The 13,064-nt window shown below is 39.9% G+C and overlaps 1 protein-coding gene across 1 annotated transcript in view; it reads left to right on the forward strand.

Moving 5' to 3' along the window:
* The window catches only part of MED27 (mediator complex subunit 27), an 89,760-nt gene that overhangs the window by 71,415 nt on the left and 5,281 nt on the right, over positions 1-13,064 (forward strand). The window contains exons 5-6 of the mRNA XM_068414019.1: positions 636-743; positions 7,073-7,114. Coding sequence (XP_068270120.1) covers positions 636-743; positions 7,073-7,114 — 150 coding nt within the window. The remainder of the gene's footprint in view (positions 1-635; positions 744-7,072; positions 7,115-13,064) is intronic.

The raw sequence follows: 13,064 nt of genomic DNA on the forward strand, positions 1-13,064 counted from the left end.
ATAATATAATTTAGGCTTATTTCTGTTGTTATACTCTGACTGACCCTGTATATTTTCCATTATACTAGTTTTATTCGTTATGCTTTACCACTTTCACAGAAGAAAATTAAACCTTTGACAGTGTAACATTTTTACTTTTTAGCTGTAGTTTCCTTTTAAATAATTTTACATTTTTATTGGACCTAAAATGTTTTCCATTAAACTCATGGCATACTTTTAAAAGCTGGCATTAGAAGAGTCTGATTCTTTCAAATTATTCTTCCTCTAAGTGGACTGATGTTGGAGAATATCAAATATATCGAAAAGAATCACATTTGTTCATTGTTTTTGACAAGTTATTGAGTTGTGGTGTTAATAAAATTGAGAGAATTGCTTGGCAGTGTCACGTCTGCACAAGGGAATTCTGTGAATTCATACATTTTCAGTTGCAAATGAATGTTTGTTTGTTCTGCACTTTATAGCCTATCTCTTCCTCATAACACACACAGTGTTTTTAGATCTTTTATTTTGGTCTGGCTATAAAATATTGAAAACTGGAATTGCATCAATTTAAGCTGTTAACTTGATGGTCTTGTGAATTCAGACACCATCGACTCTCCTTCAGCTTGTTTTTGTCCTTCTCCTGTTCTTCCCAGGTTACCTTAGGAAAAGTGTTAAAAGTGATAGTGGTGATGCGGAGCCTCTTCATTGACCGGACAATAGTAAAAGGGTACAATGAAAATGTCTACACTGAAGATGGCAAGGTAGGTTATTGTAGATCCAGCAACATTAAATTTTATTTTAACATGGTATTTAAATGACAGAGAACAGGAATCCCATCACCAGTATCCTAGAAACATAAAACTGTCAAAAGACACTCTGGATGTTTTGCAAAATGCTCAGGTTTAAATTTATCACACTTTGCTTGGATTTTTCGTATCCAAATGTCTGACTTCTTTCTAAGCTCTGAAGCCCTTGCTTGAATTTCTAATTTATCACCTTAGACCCCAGTTGCCTTGTTAATAGTGTCTACTGAGAAAACGTTTTTTTCAGTGTACCAGCACATCAATAGCCCAAGGTTCAGATTTCTCTTTTCTGAGAGCCATTGGGAAATCTTGGGCTAGTTTTGTGCTCAACTTGATAAACACAACGGTGCGAATCACTGGTAGGCAGTCCTCAATAATTTGCTTGTCAGTAAGAGCACATCTTGAACAGCAGCTATTAAAGCAAGTGTTACCTGTTTCCACAAGCGATTTGTTTTATGAACAATTCACCCTGCTTGAACCCCTCAAATTTCACCTGACTGCACGCACTCCATATGGCTCTCTTTAGCGCATCAGAAGATGTTAATGGGACCTGATGGCCTTCAGCTCAGCTTGTTTCTCTTTTCAGGGTGGAATGGTCTCTCTTACCGAGACATCCGCCAGGACTCTCCTTTGCCAGTAACAGTACTAAATACCTCCATGTTTCACTTTTTCTCTCTGGAGCTTTTGCTTCTGATTATGAAACCTATTAAAATAAAGAATTCATTATATCAAGATGAGTACTTGGCACCCATAGGCCATGTTATAATGAGGTGAGACTTTTTTTTCCTTTCAAAAGTGATAACTGTGTTTTAGCACACAGAAGCATGTTGTGTACTGACCCAGAGTTCAGCGGCTCTGGAGTCTGAACCTCCTTTCCCTAGAAAAGGCCAGGAGCAGAAGGAGATAGTACAGCTGTATTTCCCAGGTGAGAGATTCTCACTCAAAGGGCAGGGGATTGGCCTAAGAAGTAGTAAAATAAAAATTGCCTGATTTTGATTTGCATTATTCAAATATGCAGATCTAAATACCACTTCGCCGCAGAAGCAGCTGCACTATACTCCTGTATATTAGCATATAAATACAGACTTACAGCACCAGCCCCTCTTCACCCCAAGTTCTGCTCAGAAGTGAAATGATAGTCTGCCTAAAGAGCCCTGACAGTGCTTGATGGATTCCTGTGTCACACTTCATTTGGGTGTGCTCATTTTCTCTGATGAATCCAGTTTCCTTTGAAGCTCCCTTGAAATATAATCATGCTGTATGTGCTGAAAAGCTAAGTAAGAGAGTTCCTTTCTGAAACTTGGCATCTGGCATTGGGCTTCTGTTTAGCTCAAGGTTAACTCTCTCGAGAGCTGTGTACCATTTCTCTGTCATCGTTTGCTGCGAGGGAGAGAGCGGGACTCACCAAGGCCAGCTTTGGGCACGAGGCACTAACCTTTGTGTGCTCTCAGTGGGGAAGCAGTACAGCTTCTCCAGAGCATCAGTGCTAACACCTGGCTTATTTTCTTGCTTTAAGCCAGTCTGCAGGGGAGTCTGTTTTCTACCGATTTAGCTTTCTGTGTCCAAAGCCTAGGTTATGTGACTGCTCCCACAAGGCTGCATGTACCTGTGACCTTTACGTGGCAGTTTGCTATTCCATTGGGCCATCCCAGGGCTTTCACAGACCTGAAGGTCTGTGCTTTAGGTATAAATGGGAACATTTCATTTGACTGAAGTAGAATTGGAGTGGCAGCTACTTAAATCATGAGTAAATTTGGCTTGGAAGATTGAATAAATGCGTAGCTTGCTAGTTTTGCCAACTGGAGCACATATTGACAAACAGTGAGCTCCCTCTTTTTCACTAATTAACTACACTGGTAATTGGAGAATAAGAATAAGATTGTGCTCTTGCAATGATTCGCTTTACTTATTGTGCCTGCTGGGAATGAGCGATTACAGTCAGTTGCAAACATAGTTCATTCCAGTCCCTCCCCTGTCACAACAGATGCTGTTGGGAAAGTACTCCAGTGAGGTTTCACCATACTGTTCTAGCTTCTCAGTTTCTAGCCTAATAGGGGGAAAACGTGCTAGCATTCAGAAGAGACACAGAAGAGTATGAAAAAGGAGAAAATCAGCAAGTATCTTCTTTATTAAATAACAAAAATATGGAGAACCCTTAGGATCACAGTAGGAGGTGATCGTTTTTCCAGTGAGCAGTTTACACAGTAATTGCTGATTTGAGGGTTAGCTTATGTGCTCCTAGGAAGCATTTAACATTTGTAAACAGCAGCCATAAGATTAACTAGGTGGTGTCGTACAATATGGCACTTTTAAAGCTCCCCTCTTCTCTGTAAGCCATGTCGAAGAAGGGATGCTGGATAAGTCGTGCTTCTTTACGCTTAAATAGCTGAAGGAGGGACTGTTGAGTCATCCTCCTAACTGCACAAGTCAGGAGGTCCTTTAAGTAACAACAGTGAAATTAAGTGGGGGGCTTTCTCAAAGAGAGCAGGGTTTAGGACAACAAAATATACTCAACAGTATTCAACAAGAGAAGAAATGGCCATCATCGGGAGACTGATCACACAGACAATAAGTGAAAAATGGACTGTGCACAGAAAAGGCCAATGATTTGCTTGTGGGTGAGGGGAGTCATCATTTATCTCTGAAAGTACAACTGTTTTAGCAGATTTTGCAGTACTGGGAAGAAAAAGGGAAGAGGTGAGTGCAAACAGCAGAGGCGTTGATAGTCTTTTCATCCATTAGTCAGGCAAGTCTAGAAATAAAACAAATATGGGTGTTTTTCATAGTTGTGGAACTGTGCATAGTGGCATAGTAGCAGTTACACAGGAAAGCTGACATTGCGTTACCCAGGTTGCTTTAGCTTGCTGTGTGCTTGTACTGTGTAGGTTGACAGGTACTTACGTGACAGCTTCATGTGGTTTCTGCTGTGCTGAAGTCTGGTTAAATTGGGTATTCCCCCTTAGAGATTTAAATACTTTCAAAATGAAGGTGAAAAAATAGAAGTCTTAAGCTTGCGGTGAGTAAAGTAAGATACTACATGCTGGGGTTTTATTTTCAAGCTTTGCTTATACAGACAAAGAATCATTGCATTTCTAAAGTGCTTCATGTACTTCTCTTGTGAATTATTCACAAACCCTGCAGAATATGTCTTTGCCAGCTTGCCAGCTGCATAACTTAGACATTTTTGGTGACGCTTTGCAAAAACAATAGGTGAGATCTGGCAGCCTCTGTCAAGTCGTGGGCTCTGGATGCTGATCACTCTGCAGTCTCTCTTGCTCACTGTACTAACCCACTGCATCCACCACATACTGATGCGTTTTAATTAGCCTCGTGGTTTTAGTGGTGGCACCGTGCCACCCTTAATTTCAAACTCTGACATGCTCGTTGTGCACTGGAATTTAACCATGGATAGTAATTAATTACTATTGTTGTCCTGATTCCTGAATAAATGAAGCTATGCAGCTCACCTTGCAGGGCAGCCTTATTGTCAGCTGAGCCATTAGTAGCCCTAGTCTGCCAATAAAAACAGAAACGTATTGGGATTTTTTGGCACAGTAATACCCTGCTTTGCTTTGGATGCGGAGACCAAGAACCACCTTGACAGGACGTATTTAGAGTGGGTCCTTAACATCCCTGCCTAGCCAAATTCCTATTTTTGCATCCGTTAGACTTAACTAAAGAAAAGTAAGTGTCTCTGTTGAATTATCATGTTAAGGAACTTGTGTTATGTTAATGCTATAGCTTCATTAATTACCCCATATCAATAAGATAAGGCAGCTTTTAGCCTCCTAGCGTAAGAGAGGAAAAGAAATAGTAGTATCAAAGGAAAGCTTCAAAGACAGGCAGAGCTGTCTCTCGGGTAATTTCTGATCCCTGTATTCTTTCCACTTCAAAGCTGGATGTGTGTGTGTTTGGGTGAAAGGGGGGTTGAATCCGATTTCTCTAATAAGTGTTGGCACCGGACCTGTTTGATATTAGATGCAGGGAACATTCTGATTTGTTATCGCCTTTGAAATCGTTCAGACGACCTTCAGAAAATGGCCTCTTGTTACTTGTGCTGGGGGTGGGTGGGGAGAGTTGGGGCACTGGGAAAAAAAGCCCCAGTTTAATTCACATGCAGAGGATGCCCTGAAATTGTGCTTTCAGCAGTTTTTTAGTTACAAATGTGTGTCTTGATTGAAAGTGAAAAGTTGAAGAATAATAGACCTATAACGATTCATTCTTTAATCCACCTCTGCCTTAATCCTCTCTTTCAGGGGGAAAGGTGGACAGTCATTTCGGATGTATGCATGTGCTTTGGGGGGGTTGGTAGCTTTTTATTTTCCTTTTTTTCTTTTTTTTTTCTAACTTGAATAACATCATGTCTGTAAGACAGACTTTCATTACTTTTTCAGCTTTTCAATCTTTGTGCCAACTAATGAGCATTCGGATCCTGTTGGACTCATCTTAATGCAGCATCTGAAGTGGGCTTTTTTTTTTTTTGAGTCTAACTAGAGAGGATCACATACTTGGTTTGATCACTAGAGATTAGCAAAACCATATATAGGTTCCAATTATAGGAACTCTGTATGCAGTCAAAGAAAGCCTTAAATTACATGAAAACAGTTTTTTTAAAAATACACATTAATTTTTTATTTTCAAATGTAGACTTTTCTAATATGGAAATGTGATGCTTCCTTCCCGACAGGCACAGGTCTGTTATGACATTGTAAATCAAGCTCAGGTCCAAGTCCAGACTGAACTGCCGCTTGTGGACTCTGGAGTAGGAGTGTTGTTGGTGTTCACACAGGTTCTTGATCCCGCCCTAAGAGCCAGTAAATGTTAAAAGGTTTGTAGGTAGATGCCTCAGGGTACTTCTGTCTTCATCTCACCTGGAAAAGGCATCGAGACATCAGCTGCCTTTTGTCTCACGGCAAGGTCAGCTGTACTAAGCCCTGAAACATCTGTCCTGAAGTGGTTTTTAGTCTTTAACATCACCTCCTGTCCAGACTGAGGTTTGGGGACTCGTCATTCCTGTGCCAGTATTTAGAAGTGGGCCACTTAGTATTACTCTTAAAAGAATGGGAACTTGTAGCATTCTGAACATTTTAGCAATGTGAATTAATTACTTGGGTTCAGCATCCTTCCCTCTCTCCTCCGTCACCCCCCTCTAGTGTGTTTTACTCCCTTCATATGACTTCCTTCATTTCAGATTCTAACATTTGTGCCTTTTAAAAGACTTGTAATTTCAGCTAGGACTTCTGGGCACATAAGACAATTAAAGTTGTACCTTATAGTAAAGGAGACAAACAACCATTGTGGGAAAACGTGTGTCCAGCCATGTTATCAAGCACTAGAGGATCTGTACTGGCTTCATAAATTCACTCAAAAAAAAAATTTCCTTTTGTCTCGACTAAGATTCCTGAGGTTAATGGTGTATCAAACACCTTTGCTGTGACAAGTTGTGTGCATATGGAATTGTTGAGTACAGTGGGATCTGTAGAGAAAGAAGTGATTTGCAAGTCTGGGATTGATGGAAGTTCCTCTTGTTTTTCCCTGCTGCTTTTCCTTGACAATACAAGATATTGCACAGGGCTGGGCTGAAAGAGCATTAGCACGTCAGTTGAAATTGTTTAACAAGGACAGCCTTACCCTCTGGTTTTTGAGGCTAATAAAACTTATTTCAATTTTGTTCTTTTAGTTTGTGTATAGTTGAGCACACATTTAAGTCATGGATATGTGCAGTTATCTACAACCTTAAATCTCTTTTAGTGTGATTTTTGTCTGCAAATGTAAATGCAGTTTCCTGAGGGATGTTTTATTTAGCCCCAGCAGACCAGTGCTTTGGTTTAATTCAGCAAAACATTCTTTGTGTGATTTGTAACTGAATCACTTATTCAGACACAAGACAAGCATAAACTTGGTAAAAATGCCCTCATTTTAGAAACACACTGAAGCTGATGAATATTTGCATAGATCGGCCACAACCCATACAAATGAAGATTTTGCTTTTTTTGAAGAGAACATGATAATTCAACAGGTCTTGTGTATATAATTTTTTTAATTGAAACTGATGAACTGTGTTCATTCTTCAGTGCAATACAAAGGAAATCTTATATCATTAATTCCCTTTCTTGGATTGCAACAGGTCAAGGCAATCCAAGAAGGTCTAAAGAGTGAACTGAGAAATATGTCTGTGTAGATCTGTTTGCCTGCTCTTTTAACTGGACAGCTGCTTAGCTGCTTTTTCTCCATAATCACGTGTGGTAATATAAAACTCTTTTTTTTTTTTTTTTTTTCTATTGTAGCTTGACATATGGTCTAAATCCAACTATCAAGTTTTTCAGAAGGTAAGTCTCACATCATTTCTCTCTACATAATGTGCCTTAAAATTTCATGAGGAATCTTCAAGCACTCTTTTTATAGTTTAAATCTTTTAGGGGAGGAGGGACTGTTTCAGGTTCGTTTGGGTTTTGTTTTGTGGTTTTCATTGGTTTTGGTTGCCCCCCCTCTCCTGAGGGCTTGAGTTTAATGAATCAGTAGAACTCACTTTCCAAAATTTGTTTGGAAATTTTTTCCATGACGTTATTTTGCCTGCTTCTCTTCCCATGATGGTGTAAACGAAAGGAATAACTTAGTGAAATGGATGCTACTCTAGAAAGTAAGAAAAGACCGATGAGAAAATGGGAGCAATAATAAAACTACTAAGAAGGTTAAAGTGTATTTTGGAAAGATCTATATCTCGCTATTTTGCAGGCAGGGAAAAGATTTCTCTTTGAAGGCGTCTTGACAAAATGCTGTAAGTTCAGATTGATCCGGGTTTAAATTCCAGTTTCCTTACCTTCAAGCCACAGTTCAAGGAGCCTGAGTCTCCAGCTAGTGTGCTAGCTTCCTTTCGTCTACTTTTGTAGTTTGTGTAGCAAATGGGGGTCAGGGACTCGAAAGGGCGTAAAAGCAGGGGTCAAAAGGACGGCATATTGGCTGTATTTGTGCATCTTCCTTCCAAGATTTCAGATGCAGTCAGAAGAAGAGACGTTTGACCTCTGATATTAACCTGCTAGAGATCAAAGGACAGCTTTTGGGGAGGTTGGTTGCTCTCCCTCTCTGCGTAGCATTAAAGCAAAATTTTGCTGCAATTGATTCTTCACCCCAGAGATTAGTGGATTAAATATTCTTTCTTTTTTTTTTTCCTCACTCCTCAAAAATACTTAGTGTCAAGTAGGGTAATACAGCAGGAAGTAAAACAGTGTAAATCTTAGTAACTTGTTTATCAGTGTGCTTTTGAGTAATTTTTACAATCTAATAGATTTAAGGTTCTGTAATTAAGTGTATCATCTCAATTTCCCCATGTGTGTGTTCGTTTGTAAGCTCATTTGGGCATAACATAATCTTCCTGGATGTTTTAGTTTAGAATAACTTGGAAGGATTAAGTCCTATTGCCATCATTTGTGCTAAATGGTAATAAATCTGGATGTTTTGATTATATAATTTTAATTGTATATATGCAAGGTAACAGAGTAGATTAAATGTACAGGTTTGCTTGGAAGTCCGAGTTAAGGACTCGGGGGCGTAAATATGTAGAGTAAATTTCTCTTCAGGTCCAGGTGATGGCCTTCAGACCAAAAGTGGAAGAGGTCAGTGAGAAAATGTGAAATGCCTCTTTTATTGCAGCCTGTGTGGCTGCATTATGGATAAATAACAATCTTTGTTCTCTTCCTCATTCTCTAAAATAATGTGATGTGACTTGAATATTAAGTTCCTGTTCTCCAATTCTCTCTCTGTAAATAATACCAAATGCATTAATATTTACAAAAAAGAAAAAAAAACAACCAGAAAGAAGAGACTGCAGGAGACTGCCTGTAATCAGCTGAACAGCTGTCTGCATTTTTTATAGTAGTTTTATACATTTTGTTCCCAGCTCTGTCACTGTGTTACCTTGGGCAATTTAACTTCTCTTTGGATCAGTTTTCCACATCCCTTAGGCTGGGGTAATACTTGCTGACTTCACAGGAGCTACTGCTGAATTCGTTGCATAGTGCTTTGAGATTCTTGCATGAAAAATGTGATGAAAATGCAAGGTGATGGTACTTTCTAATCAATAGATTCTGTAATATTGAGCTGACAGTTAAAGAAGTTAAGGTTAGGACCTAAGTCAAGTTTTCAAACAGATGATAGAAGATGTTGTGGTTCGGCATAGTAAGTTTTCTCTCTGTGGTGCTGTTTTTGGTTTTGTTTTCTCTTTATTCTCTGAAGCTGCACTTGTATCCATTTATAATACCCAGGAATAGTGATTTTGCAGTAGCAAAATGAAGGAAAAATAGATAAAATAGTGTTAGAGAAACTATTATACTCTTGTTACTAGTGTAGGATCTGTACTGCAGGATCTTCAGAACAAATGTTTTCATGCCATTAAAAAATTGTCAGTAAATGTGTCACAGCACATCTGAATGTTCCCGAACCATGTTTTTCATGGCAGTCACCAGTAACGTGATGTGCAAGTGCTGTGCTGAGAAGGAAAAATACAGATGAGTGACTGCTCCCAGCGAGGAGGCTGGGTAGCCCTTTCAGCTCTGCCACCTTTAATGCTATAAATCAGTCATCCCTCTGAAGGGCAGGCCTTCAGAGTTCTCCAACTCTGTCTTCAATGATAATATAACAACATCTGGAGCTCACAAAAGACCTGCCTGTGGTAGGTGCAGGCCTGTCAAATTCTCACAGGGTTGCAGCACGACTTTCTAGGTTAAGGACCAGAGACCTCTGATCTTCAATCCAACCCTGTCAAAGGAAGCTAAATTTGTCCTGACTTTTTGTTTGCAAACATTGGCTGTGTCAGCAAGCCTTTTCTCCCTCCTTCTTATTAGGCAGGATATCCGAGTGTGTGTAATTTGATGGGGGACGGCTCCCGGAGGGCCCATTACTGTTAAAGTGTACAGTCATTTTCTAAGTTCCCTGGAGACTCCTTGAAACTGGTCCTGGGGTGAATAAGCTTTACAGGCATTGAATCCAGCAGCAGGCTTAGATTCAGAGAATGAAGCTGGGAAAAAAAAGAGAGGGAAGGCTGAAAGGGCAAAAGCACAAGGAGCAAAGAAAAGGTTTTTCAGACTTCTGTGTTGGTCTGACATTTAAACTCTGCAGGAGTGGCATCTGTTTTGATCTTAAACCTCCTTATTTTAACACCTTGCATCTCTTGATCCACTAGCGCGAGAAGAGGGACAAAGCAGGAAATAAGGAAATAGTTTGGGGCTTAAATCTTGGTGGGAAGAAGAATGTACACTAGAGCTGCATAATTCCAGGTCATTGTACAAAACATTAAAAAAATATATATTGTAGAGAATGGTGCAATATTCATAACTTTGCATTCGAAAAAGAGGCAAATGTATAGAATAGTGGAACTGCTGTGAGTGGATGGAAATGGGAGATGGTGTCAAACATTAACTTTCATTTGTCAAGCTGCTCAGTTAAGAGCAGCAGAGCTGTTCTAGCTGTGTAATGTGATCAGTTTGGCTGTTGGAGTCATATGCATAGGCTTTAATCCCATATATTTCTTTCTGATCTCGGAGTCCTGTTCTTATATACACCTAAATGGTCTATCAATTTTAGCATGCCACAAACTGGTTTTGTTTTGGCTTGATACGCTTCTTCCCAAGGCACGTTTTAACCTAAACTTTGAGAAGCTATTTGTGCTTATCCAGCTGTCTGTGAGCTCTGTGATCCCGAAGTGATGGAACTCGGAGCACAATTTTCACCACTACAAGGGCACATAAGTATTGTAATGTATGAAGATGTATTCTTGTCAATAATCTCAGAATAAAATCACGTGCAGGGTGAATGCATGCATGAGACAAATACTGGGCTATTGATGATGTCTGTTGAAGGAGAGGAGATGGACTGTTCCAGGGTCACCTGCATGATTGCTCCTTTGCATGATCAGTACTTGGCTCTGTTCAAAGACCTGCTTAGGCGAAATAAAATCTCTATCACCCAGTCCAAATAAGCGGAGCAAGTGAAATAAACACTCTGTGACCTCTGAAAACAAGTGATAAATCCGACGCCTCAGAGAAGTCTAGTGGTGCTTTCCTGAATTGAGAGTGGGGAAGGGTGTGTAAAGGATTTGTGTGGACGCCATCAGTGAACTCGTAGAGGCACCAGCTATCATCCTTCCGAGCGCCTCTCGATCACCAGGTTCTGTGCATTGGATTCCCTCCAGAGACGCAAATGTGGTCCTGGAGAGTAGGTTGAGTAAATGGGAATCCTTGGAAATGAACAAAGGCACTAGTGCAGTTTTCCTCCCTATAAAAGGTCTAAACACTAATAAAATAACTTCCTTTTTTTTTTTTCTTTTAGTGCTGTGATCATCCTCCCAGAGCTCATTGTTACAGGCTACTCTTAAGGCCATGAACTTAGCAGGGTTCAAAAAAAAAAATTACAGAACTTTCAAACTATTTAGAGAATTCCTTTATATTAGATAGAGTTGTCAGTGCCATACTTGAGGGGATAAACCAGAAGTAAGTGGCAAGGAAAGTTATTATTCTTAAAGTAAGTTTTGCACCTACTTTTGAAAAGCATATTTACTGGCAGTGAGATAAAATACTGGAAGAGAGAGACAGCTTCTCTAATTTAGTCATGATGTTTTTATTTTTCTGGTTTAGTTTTTATGCCGGGTATAGCTTCATGCATCTGTGGAACATGCCTAGGCTATGGTGGAGCAAAGCTATCCCACAGGACTTTGCTTTTGTGCTTCTTATTCCAGTTAGAGGAAGCACTTGTTCAGCTTTCTCAACCTGTGAATTGTAGAATGCTTTTTTTTTTTTTTCTTAATGAATTTTCAGCTTTGGGGGTGCTATATGACTAACAAGTGTCATCAAGGCCCAATAATGCCATTTTTTGGATGTGTCACCTTTGAAAAGCACATTTCAGCAGAGCAATGCTATTAAGTGGGTAAATAAACGCTGTAGAAATGACTGGTGTTGGTTTGGTTGAGACAAATAACAGATTTTGTTTTCTGCTCATCACTGGGTGTTGGTCTCATGAGCTATTTACAACTCCACCGAGCAGCGGGCTGCGAGAGGGGAGGCAGGAGTCCGTGTGTCCCCACTCTGCCGTGGAGCAGAGCAGTGCCGTGGGCTCAGCAGGTCGTTCCTCGCAGCGGGCCGGTACCCAGACAGCCCAGCTCCCTTTCTGGGGCCTCGTCATTCGCCAGGAGTGACAAGTACGTAGGATTTAATTTGTGCAAAGTCACAATGAAGATTAGGTTTGGTCCAGTATCGGTGTATTTTGTATTCCTGATGTGTACAGTGCCCTAGACAAGGGAGCAGAGATGCATGTACGAAGTACATAGTTGTAGTGAACTTGAATTTGGAAGGGAAAAGGAGGAGAAAAAAAAATCTCAGGCAATATAATTAACTATTATTAACAAGAAGGAAAGTTTTCATGTTCAAATTGAGTCTCTGCCAGAATTTTTTTTTCCATGTAACTGAAGTCTCTTTTGCTCTGTCTCGAAGTGCTTAGTTAAACAATAGCTATTTTATTTAGCAAAATTGTACTTCAGGAGATTGCCTTGTCTTGCCTTCTTTTCAGACAAAAATTCCAAGTGCTTTTCAATGTATGAATTGTGAAATATTGAGCTTTTCTGCAAGATCTCTTGAAAATCTATTTCAAGGTCCAGAGCAACAGCCATCCCAATCAATGTGTGCTCTTCTGAATATGTTCCTGTATAAAAAGAGGTAGAGAAATTAGAAAGTGACCGATAACTTTAGATAGCAGTAGCTAAGATGGAGCAATAAAAGTGAAGTTAATAAAATAAAAACCTGAAATGTACAAAATGTCATCCTACGCCCAGAATAAATTAGTTTGTGATTCCGGCTTGGCTGGAAGAAAAAGTGTGTCCCTTAAGTGAGCTGGTGCATCTGCAGTTTGTTTTGCTTTGCTTTGGTGTGAAATCGTATTGCTGTTAGTAAAGTTGGATATTGATCTTTCATTTTTTCTCCTCTTTTTTTTTTTTCCCCTCACCTCTTTTTTAATCTTGGCTACTTTGTGCTTTCTCTCATCATCTCTGTTATCTTGGGGGGGGGATTTAATCCTTCCTTCACTCCCATGCACTGGCTGGTTTATCGTTTGCCCAGCTCTTTTCTGTTTGACACCATGTTCTTGGCTGGGGTGGTGGGGGGGGTCATCTCCCTACTCCTCTTCCTCAGATTCAACACCCACTTTGATCTTTTTTAGCAGCACTTTATCGGCACTTGCTTATGGTAGAAATCACCTCCTTTTTGTTCAGAAAACATTATTAGTGTTCTAGCAATG

Source organism: Nyctibius grandis, chromosome 16 (genome assembly GCF_013368605.1).
Source record: "Nyctibius grandis isolate bNycGra1 chromosome 16, bNycGra1.pri, whole genome shotgun sequence".
NCBI classification, from domain to species: domain Eukaryota; kingdom Metazoa; phylum Chordata; class Aves; order Nyctibiiformes; family Nyctibiidae; genus Nyctibius; species Nyctibius grandis.